This window comes from Hylobates moloch, unplaced genomic scaffold (assembly GCF_009828535.3).
Source record: "Hylobates moloch isolate HMO894 unplaced genomic scaffold, HMol_V3 SCAFFOLD_4, whole genome shotgun sequence".
In the NCBI taxonomy this organism is placed as follows: Eukaryota; Metazoa; Chordata; class Mammalia; order Primates; family Hylobatidae; genus Hylobates; species Hylobates moloch.
In genome coordinates this window covers 140,770,277-140,794,539 of record NW_026652279.1, presented here as the reverse complement: position 1 = coordinate 140,794,539, position 24,263 = coordinate 140,770,277, and the positions used below count along the sequence as shown (strand labels likewise).

At 34.9% G+C, this 24,263-nt stretch overlaps 1 protein-coding gene across 4 annotated transcripts in view; it reads right to left on the bottom strand.

Annotated features, from left to right (window-relative positions):
- Positions 1–5,226: 5,226 nt before the first annotated feature.
- Positions 5,227–24,263, bottom strand: part of NDFIP2 (Nedd4 family interacting protein 2) — an 87,140-nt gene continuing 68,103 nt past the window's right edge. For all 4 annotated transcript variants that reach the window (XM_058438011.1, XM_058438012.1, XM_058438013.1 and 1 more), the window contains 5 exons: positions 21,294–21,387; positions 17,412–17,536; positions 12,707–12,773; positions 9,939–10,044; positions 5,227–8,537 (listed from right to left, as the gene is read on the bottom strand). In XM_058438011.1, the coding sequence (XP_058293994.1) occupies positions 9,941–10,044; positions 12,707–12,773; positions 17,412–17,536; positions 21,294–21,387 (390 nt within the window). In that variant the 3' untranslated portion in view covers positions 5,227–8,537; positions 9,939–9,940. The remainder of the gene's footprint in view (positions 8,538–9,938; positions 10,045–12,706; positions 12,774–17,411; positions 17,537–21,293; positions 21,388–24,263) is intronic.

Sequence of the window (24,263 nt, the reverse complement as noted above, 5' to 3'; positions counted from 1 at the left end):
ACCCAGTCTGTTTGGACTCTCCAAAGCCTGAAGGCTAAAATGGCTGAGTCATCCAAACAGCAAAGATGGTGGCCTGCTCCTCCCCCAAGGAGCTCTGTCCTGTCTCAGGTAAGTGCTACACTGTTGCCAGTGGCTGGCTGGAATTCCAAGCTAGTCAGTCTTATCTTGTGAGGTACCACGGGAGTGGGACCCACAGACCAACACTGCTCAGCCCCCTGGATTCAGCCCCGTTCCTAGGTGTATATACGGACCTCCTGCCTTGCCTGAGTTGCAGTCACCTCTGTCTAGAATCTCATATCCCAAGTATGTAGAGCTCTTGGATCTCTGTGTGTGCCTGAGTAGCTGTTTTGTTGAGACTCAATGCAGCTCTGTGTCAGACCCATGGCCCTGGTGAAATGGGTTCATGAAGGGATCTCCTGGTCTGAGGGTTGCAAAGATTCATGGGAAAAGCATGGGTTCCTGAGGTTGCACACTCACTCACTGTTTCCCTGGGCCAGGGATTGGGGTTCTCTTGATTTCATGTCACTCCTGGGTGGGCCATCACTCTGTCTTGCTTTTCTCCATTCTGCATGGGTCGAGCCATTTCCCTGATCAGTCCCAATGCAAGTACTTGGATGTTTCAGTTAATGGTGCTGTATTTACTCACCCCTTTCACTCCCTTCTGTGAGAGTCACACATTGTAGCTGCTTCTGGTCAGCCATCTTGCCTCACTCCTGACATATTTTCTTTAACTCTTCTCTAAAAACCCAACATTATGTATTTGGGAGCTGGACTACCATAAAAGGGAGTGCTGATTTCACCCAGCCATTCTGATTTGTTGTTTTTCCAAGCAGATATTTGAAAATGGCACCTGCTTTCCCAGCCAGTAAGGTGGCCAAAAAAAGAAAAAAGGCAAGGTAAGGGAAAAGGAATGGGGAAGGGGGAAGTGGAGGGGAAGGGAAGGAAAAAAAGAAAATGGCACCTGCTTCCTTTGGCAAAGTTCTGTTGGTGGTCAATGTGGACAGCATGGAATGACCTTTGAGATAGCTGTTGAAATCATGGCTGCTGACATTTTCACTAAGCCATTCTCTAGAAGCGACTGGGAAGTACTGGGTTGCCAACTGGAACGCAATTGGAGAATAAAGAGAATAAAACGGCAACAGTCAAGCAGATATAAACCTATTACTTAAACTACTTACACACTGCCACAGTAGTGAGTTGACTGAAAATCAAACCATGCGTGAGGAGTCTGGTCAGCAACCCCTGTGGGACGGTAAGACTTGCAACTCTTTTTTTTTTTCATGTTGGTGGCTTGTGAAGGCCTAAGCAGCTCTCCTGTAAATTCTACAGAACAGAGGTTACTGTAAGCACCTTTAAAAATAAGGTGCAAGATTTTGCACATCATTGTGAGCCATTGGCTTAGCCACTGAGGATCTTACTTACTTCAGTCTTATTAAGCACAATCCAAATTGTTTATCACTACACAGTACAGAGAACTCAAACTGTGTATCTGGGTCCCACTTCACCTCCAGATATACTGGCATTCAAGCAGGAAAAATTTGGGAACAAGAAAGAAGGGTGTGGTGGTTAATTTTATGTGTCAACTTGACTGAGGTAAGGGATGCCCAGACAGCTGATTAAACATTATTCCAGGTGTGTCTGTGAGGGTGTTTCCGGAAAAGATTAACATTTCAATCAGTAGACTGAGTAAAGATCTGGCTTCACCTATGTGGGTGTGCATCTTCCAATCCATTGAGAGCCAAAATAGCACAAAAATATGGAAGAGGAGTGAATTATCTCTTTTCTTGAGCTGGGACAATTCATGTTTGCCTGCCCTTATACACCGGAGCTCCTGGTTGTTGGGCCTTTGGACTCCGGACTCACACCATTTCTTCACCCCACTCCCACCTTCCAGCTGGGACTGGGAGTTACACCATAGGCTCTCCAGGTTCTCAGCCCTTCTGACTCAGTGAATTACACCTCCAGCTTTCCTGGTTCTCCAGTTTGCAGACTGCAAATGGGAGGACTTCTCAGCCACCATAATCACATAAGCCAATTCCAATAATAAACACCTAGACAGATGGATCTATTGACCATACATACGTACATACATACACAGATCCTATTGGTTCTGTTTCTCTGGAGAACACTAATACAGAGGGATTTCAAATGTCTGTAGGTTTAGTCAGAGAACAGTGATTGCCATATCCTGGGACACGCTGGTCCTAAAACAAAGGGAATTCATTTTAAGCCCAGCATCAATTATTTATTTATTTATTTATTTATTTTATTTTTTGAGAGGAAGTCTCACTCTGTCACCCAGGCTGCAGTGCAGTGGTGTGATTTCGGCTCACTGCAACCTCTGCCTCCCGGGTTCAAGTAGTTCTCTTGCCTCAGCCTCCCAAGTGGCTAAGATTACAGGCGCCCACTACCACACCCAGCTAATTTTTGTATTTTTAGTAGAGACGAGGTTTCACCATGTTGGCCAGGCTGGTCTCGAACTCCTGACCTCATGTGATCCACCTGCCTCGGCCTCCCAAAGTGCTGGGATTACAGGCGTGAGCTACCATGCCCAGCCTAAATCCAGCATCATTTTAGTCTTCTCTCAGCCTAGCCAGGCTGGCCTTTCTCGTCAACTCTGACCTTTTCCCTCCAAATGACCTCGTTTCAGAGAACTTCTCACCAAACGGAGTTGTAAGGAGTTCATAAAGTAGGGCATTTACCTGCTGCATATATCAGATCCTGGAACAGTTCAGCTCCCAAAGGCCTTGAAACCACAAGTCATTCTTCATCTAGAGACTAAAGGACCAAGAAAATAAACCTTGGTTTCTCAGTAAATAAACTATGTTTGCAATCAAGAAACACTACTCTCCCCTGAGAGTGGTCTCCTATAATTACAAAGCAAGAGGTACACTTTTTCAGACATTATACCTGGGATCCTCTCACCTTCATAACCAGAAGTTATGCTGACATCATAGAGCACAGAATCATCCTAGTAGAAACATCTACACAGAAAACATCTGTAAGAGCGTGTAATAAATTGTTAATAGTAGTTACTTCTAGAGAGGGAGATGAAGTTGGGAGATATGTGAAAAAGATGTTCGCAATTATTCTACATACTTCTTGCACAGTGTATTTGGAGAAAAGGAAGTCTGTACCATTGTGGACATCTGCAGTGGTATCTGCAGTGGTAAAGTGAGTGGCTCACAATGATGTGGAAAATCTTGATCTTTTAAAGGTGTTTAGTATGTGCTAGGCTCATTGGAGGCTATGACTCTACACCTCACACAGATCCTGCCCTCAAGCAGAAGTGGTGAGGCATGAATGCAAAGTACTGAGATACACAGTAGAAAGCGGTTTAATAAAGAGCCTCAGAAGAAGTGTTACGAGAATTGGAAAGATAATTGCTTCCTTCTGAGGAGAATCAAGGAAGGCAGAGAACATCATGCAAAAGATGGAAAAATACGAGAATGTATGAAATGCTTAAACACACTGTACACTTCTACTTATTCTTTAAGATCTAGTTCCAAAGTCACCTCTGTAGTGAAGAGTGCCCTTTTTCTCCTGGAGTTCAATTGCTCTGACCCATGATTTTTGTTCCTACCTCAATACTAGCCAATTTTCCTGTTTATAAATCTTCCTCTATTAGACACTAACTTAAAGGCCAGAAGGTATTTTATATATGCCAGTACATACACACAGCCTCACACTGGCATCCACCCTATCCAACCATTCGCTAAATGTGTTGAGCTTTGTGCTTAGGTGTTGTGTGGGGGTGCAGTGGCATGCAAAATTGAGTAAGATATAATATCTACCATTGAGGATAGTAACCTAAAAATTAATACTCCCAGCACTGTCTCATAAGTACCTTGACAGAAATCACACATAGGGCTATGGAAACCAAGATGATCAAAATTAAAGAGGATGAGAGGAAAAGGTTTCCTAAAAAAGATAGCAATTAAGTTTTTTGGGTTTTTTTGTTTTTTCAAAGAAGGTGGGAAGAGGAATAGGGTAAAAGATGGATTTTATGTGGTAGTAACAGCATCATCCCTTCAAGAACTATTAACAGGCATTCGAAAATATTTCAATGATCCAAAGGATGATCAGGGTAGTCTGGGGAGTTTGATTCCCATCTAAGTATTTCCCTTTCGACATAACAGCCATTTTTTAAAAATAAACCCAAGGTTGACCTATGATTATAAGAGAAAGCTGGTGAAGTAACTTATCCTAGAATCAGAAAGAACATGCCCACCAACTTATTTCCTGATCACTTCTAAGAAGGATTTCAGCGCAGCGGCTCTTTGAGCAAAATAAATGTGTCACTAGTTATAAAGCAGTATCATCTAAATCAATTCAGATTAAAAATCTGAGGGACCCTTCTGCCTGGAGAGATCTGTGCAAACTTCCACTTTTCCTACCAGCTGGAATGCTTTACTGCTTGGTAAACAGGCAACTGCCTTCCCCTCTTCACCTAATTGCGTCCCTTAAGATCAAATGTCATCTAGGTAACTTTTGCTTTAATTCCACTTGCAGGAGAGAAGACATAAGGAGCAAATACGAAGTTAATTAGGGAGTAGTAAAGTGGTCCTTTGCAAGCATGAAGAGATAGAAAACCCCTAAGATTCCATGAACTGGAAGTATTGCTTTGGTTTGCTATAACCTCTGCTGTTAAAGGAGTAATACCCCATATATTCTCTATTTAGGTGTTGATTTAAAAAAAAAAAAGTTTCTATTAAAACAAAGAGAATATTTTTAAAAGCAAGTAACTCAATCTCTCAAAACAAAAATAATGAAATATAAGCTCAAAACATCAAAAAAGTAAAAGCAGCAAATATTCTGAGCTTAAACTTTAAAAACATATTTTTAAAAGTATGAAATGAGTTTTCTGTTTTTCTTAATTACTTGCTGGAAATTTTCGCATGTTAGGTATTATGTCCCAAATAAGAATTCACACCCATAAGCAGGTCTGACCTAGGTGACCAATGATACTTTACAAAGTAGAAATGAACATAAATTATTTTCAAAAAGCTGATATTTTGTGTTTATTAAAATTAAACCACAATCTGTCTCCTGACATACAAATAACTGAGAAGTTAAAAGATGTTGCAACTCCAACCTAATTTCACAAGTGTTGTTTTCATCTCCAATCTTGAAAGGTTTGTCACATAAACAGTTTAGTGAGGCCAAAGTCGTGATAATATGCGAATCTTAAACTGATTTTGAAAAGGATGCATCACAGGTTCACACTTCCACATCTATACAACTTTATTAACAAGTAAAATACATGCCAGCATGTTTTATATATGGGCAAGGACATTCCTATGATAATGAATGGCACATTATCATCTAACAATTGACCTTTATCAAATATATGTTTTCATATGACTATTTGAAGAATTAAATAATAAACAACTAATAAATGCTAAAATAACATTTAACAGCAGTTAAAAATATAAAAGCCATTCAGTTTAGTATTTACCATAAGCTGGAATCATTCAAATACAACTATTAAAAAAAATACTATTCCTCTTCTACAGGCCAAATGGTTCATTAGAAAACACTGTGGCAATAATAACTGGCTCCTGCCCTTACCCCAGTTCCATCCCTCAAAGGGTAGTGGAGCTAAGGTAGTTGCTTCTTGGTACAGTCTACAATTATACACAGGATGATCATATAACTTATCCTCCAAATTAGAACACTTTTGAGAGTACGATGAGGCACTATTAAGCTGAGAAAACAGGAATAACCAGGACTGTTTTAAGCAAACTAAGGATATATATTACCTTAGTTAAGTATGGTATCACATTCACTATCGTTACTTTTTGCACTTCTTGAAATAGTACATACTAGATGAAAAAAATTATATTAAATGAAGGAACTCCAATTGGATATTTTGAACTCCACTTTTCCTGTTAGGAGAGGATTTACTGGAAATAATATTGTTTTAGCAGGTAAAAATCTGTGAACAACTTCAAAGGCATGTCTAAAATGAAATATATCTTATAGACTCAAAATAATAGGCTAAAGATTAGTATTTTTTCTATTAAGCAGAGATTTTCATTTTAAAGAAATGTAATGGGATTTGTATTTTAATCTAAGTTTCTAAAATCTATCCTGCATACACTATATAGAAAAGTGTATTTTTGCCTTAAAATTCAGTTTATTGCACAAATACATGAAAATGGATTATCCTGGCCATGACTAGCTTATTCATTTATAATAGAAATAATTTGAAATTTTTTTGTATTAGCTTCCAATCCCCAGATCACACTCAAAAATGTTTAGCTAGCCTAACAAGAGTTTTTATTTTTCAATCTTTAAGGCAGAGTGCAAAGATGATCAAGTGTCCCCAAAACACAACAGCAGCTGTTCAAGCTCACAGGAAATGAAGTATGCAGGATTTCATATATCTGAAGGGAACATTAAGTTCTTGAAAATAACATTCTGATTCCCCTGCTTACATGATGAGATTTAAGGCTACCATTGAATTATGCCAATTATAGAGGATTAAGTAATATGTATACTTGAACCTTACAGATTTGGGGGAAAAAGTCAAAACAAAAAGTGAAGTTTTGATGCTGGATCAAAAGTAATATGTATCCATATTCAGAAAACAAGCACATATACCATAAAAGCTAAAATGAAATTTTAGTAAGTCGATGTTTGATAGCTAAGCTTCCTAGTAATTATTTAATTACCATGTAGCAAAGCTTAATTTCATTTAAAAATTACTGAAAGAATAAAGTACAGGTCTATAAGAAATTAATATGAAAGAGATCCAGCATGAGTTTGAATACATTATTAGTACAGTTTAATTTTAATTAATTTCCAAATTAGGCAACTAAACTAAGTATTTTTTCTTTACCTCACGCTACTGTCTTACTTCAAGGGGTGTAACACAGGTACTTTAATACAACAATAAAAATTCTACACAGGAAAGTAAACTGACTGAGACAAAACAAAAAATAGGCTATATTAGCAAAACAAAACTATGTTTTATTTATCAAAGACAATGAAAAAATTAGAAAATACAGAAGAGGTTATAAAGCATAATAAATTTTATTTTTTGGAAATGGAAAAATGTCCCTGAATAGTTAGATGTACCTTTTAGTAGTAATGTCTAATAATAAATAAGAAATCAATTTTTTACGGTCCATATAGCTGTATTAAATAATTTTTAAGTTTAAAAGATAAAATACCATCATTTTAAATGTTGGTATTCAAAACCAAAGATATAACCGAAAGGAAAAACAGATGAGACATAAAATGATTTGCAAGATGGGAAATATAGTAGTTTATGGATGTAAATTAAATTCCAGTTATAATAGTGGCTACACACTCTCACTACACACACAGACCCCACAGTCCTATATGCCACAAACACATTTCCATAACTTGAAAATGAGTGTTTTGCATATCTCAGTTCAGTATGTTTTTTACAAGTTAATCCTAAAGTCATAAAGCAAGAAGCTATTAATAGTACAAGATTTTATTTGCTAAGCTTTACAAATTAAACTCTAAAAAAATTATTACAATGATACTGAAAGATATTTTATTGGCTTTTTAAAAGACAAACACAAATGAGAATTATCTTATTTAGAAAATCAACTTTCAAAATTATCTTAAATGAAATAAATATAATATCTAATACAATCTCTTCCTGCAAGAATCTCTAAGACGGGCAATCCTAAAAACCCAGCTTCTCATCTGAAAATCCCTAAAACTAGTATGTCCCTTAAGAAAAATTATTTTTCTTACAAAGGACATTTGGTATTCCCACATTTTCTTAAAATTTGTCCTAAAACAAATTCTATCTTTAACACTCAGGTTTCTAAATATATATGTGTGTGTGTGCGTGTGTGTGTGTGTGTGTATATATGTATACATATACACATATATATTTAGTTCACTTAATTTAAAATCAGTGAAAGCTATCTGGACACAATTTCTCAGAAAACACTGCAGAAAGTAAGTTATGCATGGTTATTTACAGGAAGAGTTTTCCTAAATAATAATGTAAATATGTTAAAAAATCTGACAAATCCTTCCTAATAATCAGCACTGCAGGTTTCAATACACCTTATATAACAAAAGATGTTTCATGTATAGAATTGCCAGATGAGTCTGAGAGCCAGAAACTAAATCATTTGACATGGTTAATAATTTCATTTTTATGATACTAAATGTCAGGTCAGAAGTCAATGGCATTTACAAGCTGGAAGACTGTTTATCCACTCAACTCTTTCAATTATATCAAACACTGATTAACCAAATGTGACTGGACTTTACTGCTACAACTTTATGGTTTTTATCAAGTATATGCAAATATCTTAAATGGGCACATATGCATATGTGCAAAACAAATGAAATATAGATACTTAAAGAATGAACAGAAATGGCTTGTAAGCATAAACCACCCTGCCATTCAATTTCGAAGCTCCGTCTTTTCTTCACTAATTTGTCTTCTGTTATTAGTAGTCTTCTATTAAAGTTGTAGGTTTACAGATGATCTGGAAATTTCACATTGGTATAAGAAAGGAATGTCGGGTTGATGCAGTCTGGAGACAAAAAAGGAATTAGTCTTAAAATGTATTAAGTTGTCTTTAAATCAGCACACATTTTATAGAAGAATTATATTAAGTATATAATATTCTCTTGATAAAAGTCTACATATCAGAATATATTCTAAAGTGTAAGGCTTCTATAGCAGATTTTCATCTAGAAAATATTTGCATTGTATTTTAGACTCTTCAAAATGCATAGAAGACAATCACACAAATTAGTAAAACAGCAAAATTACTTTGCCTTTTAATCTTATTATTAATACTGACAAACTCTTCACGCCATTGTCTGCAAAGATATTTTGCTTGTTAAAATAAAAAAGCGACTTCTTTGGGAGTGGTTGGGGGAGACTTTAATAGAACACTTAAAATGATACTTTAACATGATCTAGAAATACAAGTGTATTCATAGTACTCTAGCAGAAATAAGTAAATTATATAAGCTTATGTATAACTTATATAAATGATAAAATGTAAGCAACCAAATCACAAAGCATACAATTTATTTACTTGAAAAAAGAATACTTATTTATTTTAAAAAAGAATACTTAGTTTTAAACTTGAAACACTTTGTTCCTTATAGTCCTACATTCAGAAGTTAAGTACTAGTAAACATTTTGGTTATAGAGTTCAAATGCTTTATAAGTTTACCTTATTCATAGGCATAAAGTATATGGTACTTGCTTTAAAAAGTAGAATAGAGAGTATGAGGTTACTTTATGTGAAGATACTCCTGCTGAACAATAAAGAAATACTACTGCTATATCCACGGCCTCCAGAAATTCACTGGATAACTAGTAAGACAACTTCTACTCATTTCTTCATATTCCTACTTATTCAAGTTGTAGCCTTCATAGTTGATAAAAACCAGCACACATTAAGAAAACAATAACAGAACCATTTTCTTCACATGACTTTTATTCCTTGATCCGGACTGTTAAAAGGATTGCAAGACAAATTGTTTTTCAATCAGACTTTTTCTCCACCAGATGTCTATGTGAATTTCACATTGTTTTACACAAAAATGCCCATTCCTTTGGTCTAAGTACTATGTCATATTTTGTTTTTTCAAGCCTTCAAATTTTGTGCTGGTGGTTACTTCACATACATTCTATGGTTAATCTTTAAAGAGAAGTTTTAAAAGTCTGATTTAAAATTTCAGTTGACTTGCTATGTATTTTAAAAATTAAAATTTATGAAATTCAATTTTAAAAATCTAAAAGTTATCTAAAAAGGTCTGACTTACTAAATTTCAATAAGCTGACTGTTAGCAGCATTAAAAAACATTAAATATGCTAACAGTAAAAATCATGAATACACATTAGGCATTTAATATGTATCTGGTAAATTTGAATACATAAAGTGAATAGGCAGAGTTCACAGATTAATATTTCTTACCTCTATAATAAGAAGAAATACCTTGTTCTATGAGCAGCTGCCATACTTTCAGACATGTTTCTGACTTTTAGATAATTAACAAATCCTCTGAAGAAAAGGAGCAGGCCTGAGAAGGTTGAAATAATATGGATATACTATGTTTTTATACAGAAAAGGGCAAGATAAATTTAAAGTAGACAATTATAAACAAGATCCTCTTGGCTTAAGGAATTTTATTTGCAGACTTCCATTCATTTCTGTAATATATTGTACACTATAAGGATAAACTCTGTCACAAGGAAATACAATTTTTCAATTTGTTAAGCCTACATGTACCAAAATTAAAGCAAATCTAGCTATAAAAATCCAGAATTACATAAAAATATACATTTAAGTGATTTTCTTAAATAGTAAAGTTACCTGATGCACTTAAACTGATTCAACTCATAAAAACCCCATTGAACCCAGGGGTTCAATCTTTTCAATTAATACAACTACTGGGTGAACTAAGACATATTTATTTATATAAAGTAGATAAAAAGGAAATATATACATGAGGTTGCTAACAATTGTGGGGAAAAAAACAATAAGCCTGTATAGTAATATCAAGTGCCTGTCATCTGTGAAATCTGTATTTAAAGATATGTGCGTTATGTACATATTTTTAATTATGAGTTCTTATTTTGAAGTAATAATAAAAAACTAACTTAGAATAAAAAATTAAGATGAGATAGAAAAGACAACTTGGAAGACAGTCACTCTAATGATTTAGATTATTTGGGATACATCTTATATCTACCTCAGTTTTCTCCTTTGTAAAGTAGTATTTTAAAATAACCACAGATATATTTAATAATTTAAAAAGCAATACCTGTGAAATTCTCTAAAGTTTCACATAAAAAATATTAGATAAGTATCAAACATTACCATTATTAGTATAAGCCTTTGAAATACTTAAGCATATGATTCTTAGGGAAACATTTATTAACTCCAGTAAATTTTTAACCAGGAAATTGGGGTGGGGCATCCAAAAACAAAAACAGAAGATATCTACTGTATGTGTATGACTTTCCTCACCAGGAAGAAAAGGAGTTTGTGAATTTAAAATATGAAGTCTCAAACTAAATTTGTACCCTAACTGCAAGACAGTAATCAAATCACTAAAAACAAGAAGCATGTGTGTAGTAAATTGGAGAGGAAAGACAGAAGAGAGATACAAATGATGACTTAAATGGTATAAATTACAGCTAAACCCAATCGCATCTGCTTCCCATATCCTAACTCCCTCCGTTTGGGACTCCCTCTGAATTCCACCCTCATGCCCTTCCAGATGCTGTTCAAAGATAATAATACTGTTATCCAAATGTAAAAATATTATTGAAAAATGTAAACCAACTTATTTGTGGGATCCCTTCCTTTGTTAGAAAAACTGCTGTTTTCTAACGCACATTTTACTTCTCAGGCATTTTCTAAAAGAAGCCACCCAGTTCATATCTAAAAACCAATCACTCAGTGGCTGCTATTTCTCAGCATTCTACAAAGTGCTCAACATTCTTTTCAGCATATGTGAGAGCAACATTTTTATCACTGATTACATTTTCACATTCCCCTAAATAAATAAACACTAGATTATGGCTCTGAAGTGGAACTGGCATTGTCCTCTGTATTCTACTCTGCCCCACACTAACCTCCCTAAGATTCCTCCAATCTCTCTATAATGTATGTGTGTGTATATATATATATATATATATACACACACACACATACATACACACACAAATGTACTCATTTAATATGCTTAAATACTTAATAGACTTTATAAACCTTCTCACTTTTAGGTAAGAAACTCAATAAAGAATATGGCATTCAGGCAGTTAGAACACAACAATATCAAACCGGCTTCACCTCCAGATGCATCTCAACAAAGTCACAACACTAAAATAATTTCACTATAGCTATTAAAGAATTAAGTGACCTTATCTAACTAACAATAATTTGTTTCCCAAAAGATCCTAAAGATCCAACAGTATGACTAAATAAAAACTCAGAGAGAAGACTGCCACCTACTGAAATGCTGTTATTTTCTGGTACAATTCTGAGTGAAACATGGGCTTTTAATCTTAACTAGAAACAAAAGGTATTCCTTATGTCAGCAAATACATCTGAAATGTGGATTAAAGATATAATGTGATTTAATGATTAACCTAATTATCTCACATCGAAGGTAAAAAACAAAAGGGAACAAAAATTGAAAATCCATAAAATTCCATCAATATTAATAAAAAGACATGTCTTATAGGAAGACAACTCAACAGAAGTACTGTGGTCATTAGGCATAAAGCCTTTCCTTATGCCTGGCTGATTAATGATTAATTCAAGGCACATTTCAAAAGCATAAAGAATGTTTCCATGATCGAAAAATAAGAGAATAGATAGAACAACCAAACTATCCAACTCTCAAATTTCCTAAGATCATTAAAAGAAGTTATTTGTGTATGTTTTCTGAGATAAATGCTAAAGACAATTTTTTATCACGTTGTTACTTTAAAATTTTGTAGCATTCAATTATCATCCCACCACTGACTCTTTACACTGATAGCCTCTGGATTTTAAATCTAAGAAATCTGTAGTGCTATATAGAATAGTTTAAAAACGTGAGATGATGTGTTTGAATATGAGAATTTTACAGAAGAAAAATAATTTCCACATAAATTGCAATATAGTTTATTTACATCTTACAGTTTTTGGAAATATCCAAGCTAAACTAAATGCATTAAGAATAAACTTACCAAGTACAAGAAATATCCACCAAAGCCAATACTGTCCATTGAAATATCCAGTAAAATAATCAGAAAACTACGGAGTGAACATAAATATATTAACCGAATTCATACACCTGAATTTGAAAATCATAAATTATCTTCAGTTTCAGAATGATTTACTTCAAATAATCTTTAGCACTTAAAAATAGCACAAAGGAAAAATAAAAACACTTAATGGCATACACATATATAAATTATTTGAGAAAAAATCATCTTATGCAATAGCAAAAAAAAATTGAAGTATTTTTGGAAACAAAAACCAGTTTCAAACTCCCCACAAGAAATATAAGTAAATGCTGTATGTCTGAATCACACATTTTCTTATTAAAAACTTCACGTCATTCCTTTTTTCATAATCTCTCAAAACCACAACTACCATCCCAAACACACTACAGCAACCCGCTGCTTCAGATATTAACACCAAAAGCCACATTAGTTTAATCTTATCAGATGGGGGTGTTCTGCTGACCTCCAAAAGAAGAGCTTTTGACCTTCTGTACACCCCCTACTGTTAATCACTGCCAAATATACTAGGTGCATAAAGACCCCCATTAGAGTCTTTTTATTTTCAAACTAGATGCTCTAGCATTCAGTTCCCAACAGAGAGTTGAGAACAGCTAAATGAACCTTAAAGTGGCATTTCAACAGTTCCTATTAGTGGCCATGGTAGACAGTTTTATATTCTCCGTGGTGTGGGAATATGAACAGGCAGATGGAAGGCAGAGTTTGATGAAATTGGTTATCCTTTTCTTGATTAGACTCTAGACATCACACTTCATTAATTTTAAAAGGTTTTTTAAAAAATCAATCTAATTTTCTTTAGTTACTTCAGATAACTTTAGCACCTAAAACAATGCCTCAAATGATTACTTTTTAAAAGTGTTTAATATAACCCACTCTAAAACTGTTAAAAATTAGCTTGTGTTTACCCACCCTGTTTCCACTGGTCTGCAAACTGAATCTGATGTAACTAAAAATGATTTCATTAAATGCAGACTTGCTCTCAAATCTGATACTAATTAAAAGTATTTGTAACTTTATAGGTAAAAGATTTCAAATTATTTGTTGGTAATTTCCATATAAGCTTAAAAATACTAGGCTTTGGCAATAATAAAAAATGCTTACAAATTGTAAATGATGTTATCATTTAGTAAACATATCAAATAAAGATTATCTAAGTGTTTTTTATAGCCTTTTAGGTATTTTCTCAGGAAGTATTTCCAATTAATAAATAAACCATTTATAGTAATTTCAGTATTTATAGTAATTTCATATTTTAAATTTTATAGTATTTTTTAAAAATTTATAGTAATTTCAGAGACTTAAAATTTCGAAGTACTACTAAACACATAAATTCCACATATACCTACATCTTTAAAATATATGTACAATGAAGGAGGGACTTGAAATTGAAAAGATACAGCTTATACAGGACGGTACTATACTATTTTTTAGTCAAGTGATTAACAGTTAGAAATACAACATTTTCATATAGGTCTTAAAGGCTGTAAGAATAAAAAAGAATAAAGAACCAAGGCAATACGTTTTTAAATTTCTGCGTGTTACCCAGTAACAGGTAACCTGAACATCAAGAACAGTCATTCTTCACCAAAAATATTTACCATAAAGCTAGTTCTCATTTACTCCCTAGTGAAAAATATAATTACCTTCACCCTGATGTCAAAGAGAAGGATTTGCTATGTAAAAAGGATAAAGAAATGCTTTTGGACTCATTACTGTGTTAGCAAAAATGTTTTAAAATACTAAAATCATAAGCCTAAGCCAACTGTTGTTTTTTTCATATAAGTAAACCAATCATGTTGATTGGCCAGTCACAGGCTAGAGAAATCAAATTTTGGAAAATAAATTAATGAACATTATGAATTCATCTGCTTTTATTATATTAATGTAACATCACTCTTCCATTGTTTACATCCTGTCTACTTTCAAAATGTACTTTGTTAGTTTTTCATAAAACACATGTCTTTTTAACCAAATAATAAAAAACCTTAGATAGAAGTAGTATCAGAAGCCTAGGCTAAAGATATTTACACAAAATCCGAGGTTCATGGCAGCTCAGACACAAAATGGACAGCAGCAGTATGATTTATAAATTACTTATTGTCTAATGAAAGGAAACACCAGGTTTTTAGGAGAAAACTTTTGTCTCAGCACTGAACTCTAAGAAGAATGTTTTACTTGGAGCATTATAGTAAAAGTCAAAGTACAGTGTAACAGAGGCAGTACAGAAGTAGGAAAATAGGCAATGAATTGAGACCAAGGTAGATGTCAATTCACATTAAAAACTGTGAGACTGGCCTGGCGCGGTGGCTCACGCCTGTAATCCTACCACTCTGGGAGGCCGAGGCAGGCAGATTGCCTGAGCTCAGGAGTTTGAGATCAGCCTCGGCAACGCGGTGAACCCCTGTCTCTGCAAAAATACAAAAAATCAGCCAGGCATGGCAGCATGTGCCCATGGTCCCAGCTACTTGGAGGATGAGGCAGGAGAATCACTTGAACCCGGGAGGCAGAGGTTGCAGTGAGCCAAGATGGCACCACTGCACTCCAGCCTGGGCAACAGAGTGAGTCTCCATCTCCACAAAAAAAAACAACGGTGGGACCTTGAGCAAACTATTAGACTCTTTTTATTCTTAGTTTCATCACCAATAAAATGACTAGATCATCACCAGCATCAGAGATACAGTTAAAGTCCGAAAATTCGTTGTTTGTAACAAATTATGCCTGGCACACACTAAGGGTTAAATGAATGGCAGTTATTGTTATTTTATACAAAAGATCTTTTTAAGTCCTTTTCTTATAATACTTCTTAATACACACTAAAGGCATAACATTAACTCTAACTCAGTAAAAGTATTTTAAGGGAAACTAAACAGTCCTGGTGACAAACTTGATGACAGTATTTACCTTACAAAACTGTAAGAAACTCTAGTTTTTGAATTTAAGTTCCCCATCTTATCACATCAACTAGAGGTGATAACTAGATAATCTAATCCCTTCTCAACCTGAGGTTCTTATGAGAAAATTAAGCTGTAATACTCTAAGGGCATAAGTTGTATAAGATCCATTAACTTCTTTCTTATACATCTAGAATGATATTAGCAATTTACTAACAGGGAGAATTGAGAGAACAGTCCTCATATCATTTTCTATGTTCTGTGATTTAGATGAGAAATCCATTTGAATAATAGTGCTTAATTCTATTAGTATCACAATCAACATCGGACTTATCTAGGCCCAACTTTGAGGTTTTTTGGGACTGTGCCTTTATCTTTGTATGTTCTGTAACACCTAATCGATTTATACTTGTGTTAGGAACCCACTGTACATCTTTTGCAATAAAATTAAAACAAGAAATTGTCAGAGGATAGTTCTTATGATGGCTCAAATTTTAAGTATCTTAGAAGAAACCAGTCCATAGGTCCCAACCAATAATTAACTGATTAATAACCAAAACCTATGGATTACTGAAACCCTGGGAAGCTATAAGTTTTAAAATAATGAAGAAATGCATTACATCTATAAACATTAATATTTTCATAGTGGGTACTTTTAAATCAACTTCATAATATAGATATATTATCAAGGTGAACATTTAAGAGAAGCTAATATATTTGACCTATGATTCTACTAAAAATTTTAGGAGGATTTAGCTCATTCCATTAGAAATGAATGTTTAAATGGAGAATGTATGCATTTTAATTTATTAATTGTATAATATTAGCATTTAAAATGTGTAGGTAACTTTTCAAAAGACTTATTACAACAATAAGCAAAGCCACTCTTGATCATTCTCCTAGATCTTATAGTAAAAAAAAAAAAAAAAAATCTAGGAAGAAACATTTGTAAAAAGAAGTCAAAAGAGGCCTTCAAAAGGCTGGGGGACGATTATGCTAACAACACTAATGCCTATGCAATTTTTACAGAAAACTATTTAGGGACTAGAAAAGTTGTTAAGATGGGGAAAAGAAAAGGACTTATCATTGTCTCCCTACACACGACCTTGTAAATGATAAGAAGAAGGCAGAGGGTGACTTCAGGGAACAACAGGAAAATAAGGAAGGTTAGAAGCAGCATGAGGGAAAAAAAGAGTTCTGATAACCACTTCACAGGCCTTTACTTTTGAGCTCTCAATGTTTTCAAAAGAAAACAGTGAGAAGATATTTAAGTTCATGATAATGTGACTAAATGAGAAATTTTTATGTTTTAACTTAATTTAGGCATACCTGTACTATATCATAATAATAGTAGCCATGATTTACTGAGCACATATATTTGTGCAGTAACTGGATAAGGTACTTTAATTACATTATTTCCATACCTCTTAAAAATCCTACAAGGCAGCTATTATCAGCCTATTATAAAGAAACTAATGCTCAGAACAATTAAAGTTAAGACATATAAAAAAGATGAGATTCAAACTTAAATTTTTATTATTTCAAAGTTCTTTCCACTATATTAACAACTTCTCATATGATAAAGTTATAAAGTGTTCATACCACAGAGCTCACTATAATGATTAAGTACAGGATTTAAGAATAAGCCTTGAAATAACTGAATTCATGAAAATAAAGTGACCATTTATGAACCACACAGAAAATTTCATACATCTCATTTTAGAGATAAAAGAGATACAGGCTATCAAGACACTCACCCTGACAATAAGGATCCATTTGATCAAGGAAAGGCCAAATCCGCAGATAGCACCATACCTTCCAGCTATGGTATTGGTGATACAGAAGGATAAACAAAATCCAAGCCAGTTGAAAATAAATGCCACTAAAAGCAACAGAAACCATTCTTTTATAAACCACAATTTGGAAACAAATTAACATAGACATATTAATATTTCATTGCTCAATGGAAATAGCAGCTCCCTTTCTTTTAACTCTGCCAATTAAGCCTTCTTTATAGACTATAGCCTACTTTTTGCAAATGGCTTATTTGCTATACTGTATATCAACAAATGGGTAAGCTTGGTTTCTTGTCAGTTTGGCCAACAGGAATCCATTCTTGAAAGCTTATCATTAATGGTTGAAACTGCGGTTATAAACTAGCTTAAAACGAGATCACAATGTAGCTCACATGTGGTTCCACCCAAGAAGTCCAGCCTAAACAATCAGCCAACAAAATTGGCTTTTTAAAAAAGGTAAAGCAGGCCGGGCACAGTGGCTCATGCCTGTAATCCCAGCACTTTGGGAGGCTGAGGCAGGGGGATCAACTGAGGTCAGGAGTTCGAGACCAGCCTGGCCAACATGGTGAAACCCTGTCTCTATTAAAAATACAAAAATTAGCCGGGCATGGTGGTGGGCACCTGTAATCCCAGCTACTTGCGAAGCTGAGGCAGGAGAATTGCTTGAACCCGGGAGGTGGAGGTTGCAGTGGGCCAAGATCGCACCACTGCACTGGAGTGTGGGCAACAGAGCAAGACTCCAGCTCAAAAAAAGAAAAAAAAGGTAAACAAAACAATAAAATTGAATACTTCACAAATACTTTATGGGTTTCTTCAGCTGTAATTACAATTCTTAGACGTTCCTTTTCTGGATTTACTTATGCTATGTAATGTCATGTAAAAGCTATATAAAAAACAGCTTTTTGTGGACAGAATAAGTCATCAATGTTTTGTTTTCCAAGATGTGTCAAGATGTGTAGTGTCCAGATAACCCCTTTAAAAATTTTAACTTTGAGTTTTATATGGTAGGTGCTCAAAAGAATGAACTGAATAAAGATGCTTAACATCAATTGTTAGGGAAACAAAAATTAAAACACAATGAGATACCATCACCAAACTATTAGAATGTCTAAAAAAAAAAAAACAACACAAAAAAACCATCAACACCAAATATTGGCAAGGACACAGAGCAACAGGAACTCTCATTCATTGCTGGTGGGAATGCAAAATAGTACAGCCACTTTGGAAGACAGTTTGGCAATTTCTTACAAATCAGAACCATATTTCAAAACACTCTTCTAATTATTTTAAGGTTACAAATACCTTCTCTTTCTGTTTCCCTCAAGTCTAAAATGAGAATAATGCAGGTGATTACTTATTATCATGGCATGCTGATGTGAAGATTCACACACGGTACAAATGGCTAAACCTCAGATGAAAAGTTTTCTAAACAGGATCAAATAAGAGCCCATTACATTTTGAAGTACTAAAATTTAAGGTCATTTCCGTAGACTGTCAATTATCCGTAAACTTTTCATTTCTAGTATTTGACAAATAACCAAATTCTGTTCCATTCTCTTAGAAAATTTCTTAAAAATAAGATCAGAGATATGCATATTAGGCATTATCTGAGGCATTTTATGGTAACACTTTAAAAGGATTTTGAGAAGCAAAAGCATTATTACAAACATTTCTTCTTCTACATTTTCTGAACAAGAATATGCAATTATCTTACCAAATTTAAGTGTAAACTTTTTTTAGGGTTATGTGAGGTAAAACACTGAAAATAAAGAAGGAAAGCATTAAGCCACCAAAAGGTTTTAATTGAAATAGTCTTATTGATATTCACTGTAATTTTACTTGTGCAAGTTATATAACCTGAAATGCTTAAGTTATAATTAAACCACACTAAAAATAAAATCTATTTCTGGACCTTTTTACCCACAGTAACTATTAGATATTTAAGAAACATGGAAAATATAGCAAGTTGCAATTCTAAACACAGCCACTAGATGGTAGTGATGACAAACAAGTCTATGCTTGACAAGCAAACTCTAGGCCTATGGCCTGCCAGAAAAAAAACATCAGGAAATACAGGTAAAAATATAAATGTACTGTTATAATGTTGGTACAATATTTATAAAACAGGAAGCATTAAATATATGAGTTGTGGAAACAATTTAGTAAAAATTTAGTCAAATATAATTTATAGTAAATCTATTAAATATAAATATATACATTTACATTATATTAACTAACATACTACCACTGGCTAAGAATAAAGTCATCCATTGTGTCTAAGTTATCATGCATTTATAACACATCAGTGAAAGGCCTTCAAATCTAAAAAATAAAAATTAAAATGAAGATACTGGTGGTAAGTGAAATAAATGGAGAAATAAGATTTCCGAGTTGCATAATTAGAAGGTGTCAAATAACATGTTTTTATTCCCCAGAAACAGGTATTTATACTAAAAATAATACAATACATTTAGATCCTTTCTTTTCTAATTAAGGTTTCTTAAAAGGTATAATAACAATGAAAGTAATGAATGTTTAAGCTACTCTTTTTTGTAAACTGTGAGAAGTTTGTTATTAAAACTGTTATTAATACATAGGATTACCAGTTAAACCAAAATTAAGATAAAAACCAAGGTTCACAAGACTAATATTACAAAAGAGCACTCATTTGTAACCAGAATTTACTTCCTTTTTATTATACCTAACGTTATCCAACTAGAAATTGTAACTAAAACCAATTTAAGATTTAAATCTTGCATATACATTAGCTAGTTGACAACCTGAACATTACAATTAGTAAATTTGAGGAGCTGCCTGCCCTCCTCACTCATCCCCCTCCCCCTCTTTTCTTCAGCAGATGAAAATAGAAGGGAAGCAAGAAACCATTTCAAACTTGGAGGACAGGGTTTACATGAACTTTCAGACTCAAAAGTGACAACTCATGAAGTTTGTATTTTCTACTTTTTAAAGCTGAATGTGGCACTTCAAGTAAATTATTTCTCGGTTTTATGATCATAATAAAGCTTATAACTAAACTGAATTAAATCAGCATTCTATCTAAGAATGAAAGCTTGATCATTTAACCAGATTGAGGGCAGAAATTACCTATATCATAGACTAATAAACTTACTTAAATGAATATTGGGTTTCTACCACTGGCTTTAGTAATTTAAACAGTTGATTGGGCATCTTATTATTTAATGAGTTTACTATGTTCAATCCCCATATTAGGAATTGAAATAATGAAGCCTTTGACACAGTCTTCCCTCAAGAAGATTAAATTTACTTTATAAGTCAAATACTAAGAATTCTGCAAGATGTTAAAATGTTACTGTTTCTGATCTTCTAACTACTTAACATTCCCCCAAATAAGACTTATACTTTCATAACTGTCTGTCCCAAGTGACATTGTTCCAGTTGCCCAGAATATCTGTTTTTCCAATCCTTCTTCTAGCTTAAGGACACTCAAATGGAAATCCTCTGCCCCAAAAGTGGAATTTATAGTTTCATTCTATACGCTCCTACAGAGCTGAAAAGGCACCAATATAGCAGTATTTGTCTTTAAAAATCTGAAATAGCTTAAATATGCTTATGTACTTTTACATGTCAGCATCTTCATAATGGCTGCAATGCATAAATTTATCCAACAACAGTTTAATAAATTCTAGGATTTGTATTTAAACATATGATCACAGTATTCATTAGTCCAATATCAGGAACAATTTACTTTTTAAGAAAGGTAGACATATGCTAACAATATTTGCTTCTCTTCACTATGTTACTTTAATACACATATAGCCAATTCATGCAAAAAAACCAAAATAGTTTGGAAAGATTACTTACTGAAAAATGCCAGCATGAAAATGCCATCATTCCCCACTCTGAGCTGGTCTGCATCACTGAAGTCATCTCTTGGTGGACACTCTTCCTCCTGAATCTGTAAATATGTAACATTGGAATAGCTCATTAAAAATTACAACTTTATCATCTTTAAAGTAAGCATAAGAACTTCAACAACATCTAATGTTCTCAATTTGTTGTACAGACAAATGCAATAATGAGTACAATGTCTGGCACAGAGTAATCAATAAGCATTAGCAAGCACTATTTTTTCACAGTCACATTTGAAAAGAGTAACTTTAAAGATAAACACAAAAAAGATAAAAGATGAATAACATCAAACTCATAAAAATGGTATCAAGAAGATACATGTGGCCGGGCGCGGTGGCTCACGCTTGTAATCCCAGCACTTTGGAAGGCCGAGGGGGGCGGATCACGAGGTCAGGAGATCGAGACCACAGTGAAACCCCGTCTCTACTAAAAATACAAAAAATTAGCCGGGCGTGGTGGCGGGCACCTGTAGTCCCAGCTACTCGGAGAGGCTGAGGCAGGAGAATGGCGTGAACCCGGGAGGCAGAGCTTGCAGTGAGCCGAGATTGAGCCACTGCACTCCAGCCTGGGTGAAACAGCAAGACTCCGTCTCCAAAAAAAAAAAAAAAAAAAAAAAAAAAAGATACATGTGACAGTGCTGCATTAGTAATGATTGGGAAATAAGAACTTTCATAACCAGTGGTGGAGTATAAATTGGTACAACTTCTATTGTTGGCAATTTTGCAGTAATTATCGAAAATAAAAATGTGCATACCCTATGATCCAGCAATTCCAGTTCTTAAAATATACTGCACAGATATATATATATACACACACACACATACACACATTCCCTCTTATAAAAATAATGTACTAAAGATAATTCATTCCAGCAATGTTAATAAGAGCAAAAGATTAGATACAATCTAAATGCCCATCAACAGCAGACTATGTTAGCAGATAATTCTCCACAAGTCTATCATGTTTCTACAGTCTTCCAGGTAGAGGCACTGGTGGCCTTTTTTCTGGAAAAGCTGCTGGCATTCAATGCCAGCCCCTCAAAGCAGCCACAGGAGCTGTACACTGCAAAGCCTCAGGGGCAGAGCTACCCAAGGCCTGGGAAGCCCACCCCTTGTACCAGTAAGCCCTGGATGTGAGACATGGAGTCAAAGATCATTCTGGCCAGGTGCAGTGGCTCACACCTATAATCTCACACTTTGGAAGGCCAAGACAGGTGGGTCACTTCAGGCCAGGAGTTCAAGACCAGCCTGGCCAACATGGTGAAACCCTGCCTCTACTAAAAATACAAAAATTAGCCAGGTATGGTGGCACATGCCTGTAATCCCAGCTACTCAGGAGGCTGAGGCATGAGAATCGCTTGAACTCGGGAGGTGGCAGCTGCAGTGAGCCGAGATCACACCACTGCACTCCAGTCTGGGCGACAGTGAGATTGTCTCAAAAAAATATTATCTTGGAACTTTAGGATTTAATGACTGTCATGCTTGGTTTCGGTCTTCCATGGGGCTTGTATCCCCTTTTGTTGGCCAATTTCTCCCTTTTGGAACCAGTATATTTACCCAATGCCAATAACGCCATTTTATCTTAGAAGTAATCAATTTGTTTTTGATTTTACAGGCCCATGGGTGGAAGGGACTTGCCTTGTCTCAGATGAGGCTTTGGATTGTTGACTCTTTGAGTTAATGCTGGAATAAGATTCTGGGGGACTGTTGGGAAGGCATGGTTGTATTTTGAAATGTGAGAAGGACATGAGATCTGGGAGGGGCCAGGGATAGAATTATATGGTTCAATCTGTGTCCCCATCCAAATCTCATACTCAACTGTAATCCTCACTGTTGGAGGTTGGGCCTGGTAGGAGGTGATCGGATCATGGGGGTGGTTTCTAATGGTTTCACATCATTTCCCTGGGTGTTGTTCTCATGATAGTGAGTGAGTGCATTACTGCTTTTTCTGAGATCTGGTTGTTTAAAAGTGTGTGGCATCACCCCTCCACTCTCTCTCTTCCTCCTGCTCCAGCCATGTAAAACAGGCCTGCTTCCCCATCACCTTCCACCACAATCGTAAGTTTCCTGGGGCCTCCCCAGAAGCTGCTATGCTTCCTATACAGTCTGCAGAACTGTAAGTCAATTAAACCTCTTTTCTTTATAAATTCCCCAGTCTTGGGTATTTCTTTATAGCAGTGTGAAAATGGACTAATACGGTACACATCATCTCAGTTGAGTGTGAATAACTCAATTTTGTGAGGCCAAGTCTGAGAAGCTAGGGCTCTGCTCAAGATCACATAATTAGGAGGGTCAAAGTAGAACTTGAATCCAGGACACTGACGTTGTTTCCACACAATCATGGTAGTCTCACTAAGCATACTGCTATCCTGAAAATAAAAAACTTTCAAAACCATTTTATATTGCTTATTATTCGGGCACAAAGATCCCTTAAATTGTGCAATCATATATCACAGGTAAACTCAATACACTAAATTTAATGACTGGCCATGACTAAGTGCATATTTAAAAAATTTTAAATAATTTCAAATTAATTCAAGAAATAAACATTAAAGCACAGTAAGAACAAAAAATTGTCAGTGTGATGGCAAAAATATATTTCATAGTGTGTATTTTAAAACATCAGTCCAGGCCAGGTACAGTGGCTAATGCCTGTAATCCCAGCACTTTGGGAGGCCGAGGTGGGTGGATCACTAGAAGTCAGGAGTTCGAGACTAGCCTGACCAACATGGCAAAACCCATCTCTACTAAAAATACAAAAAACAAATTAACCAGGCATGGTGGCATACTCCTGTAGTCCCAGCTACTCAAGAGGCTAAGGCAGGAGAATCATTTGAACTGCGGAGGCGGAGGTTGCACTGAACCAAGATCACACTACTGCATTCCAGCCTGGGAGACGGAGTGAGACTCCGCCTCAAAAACA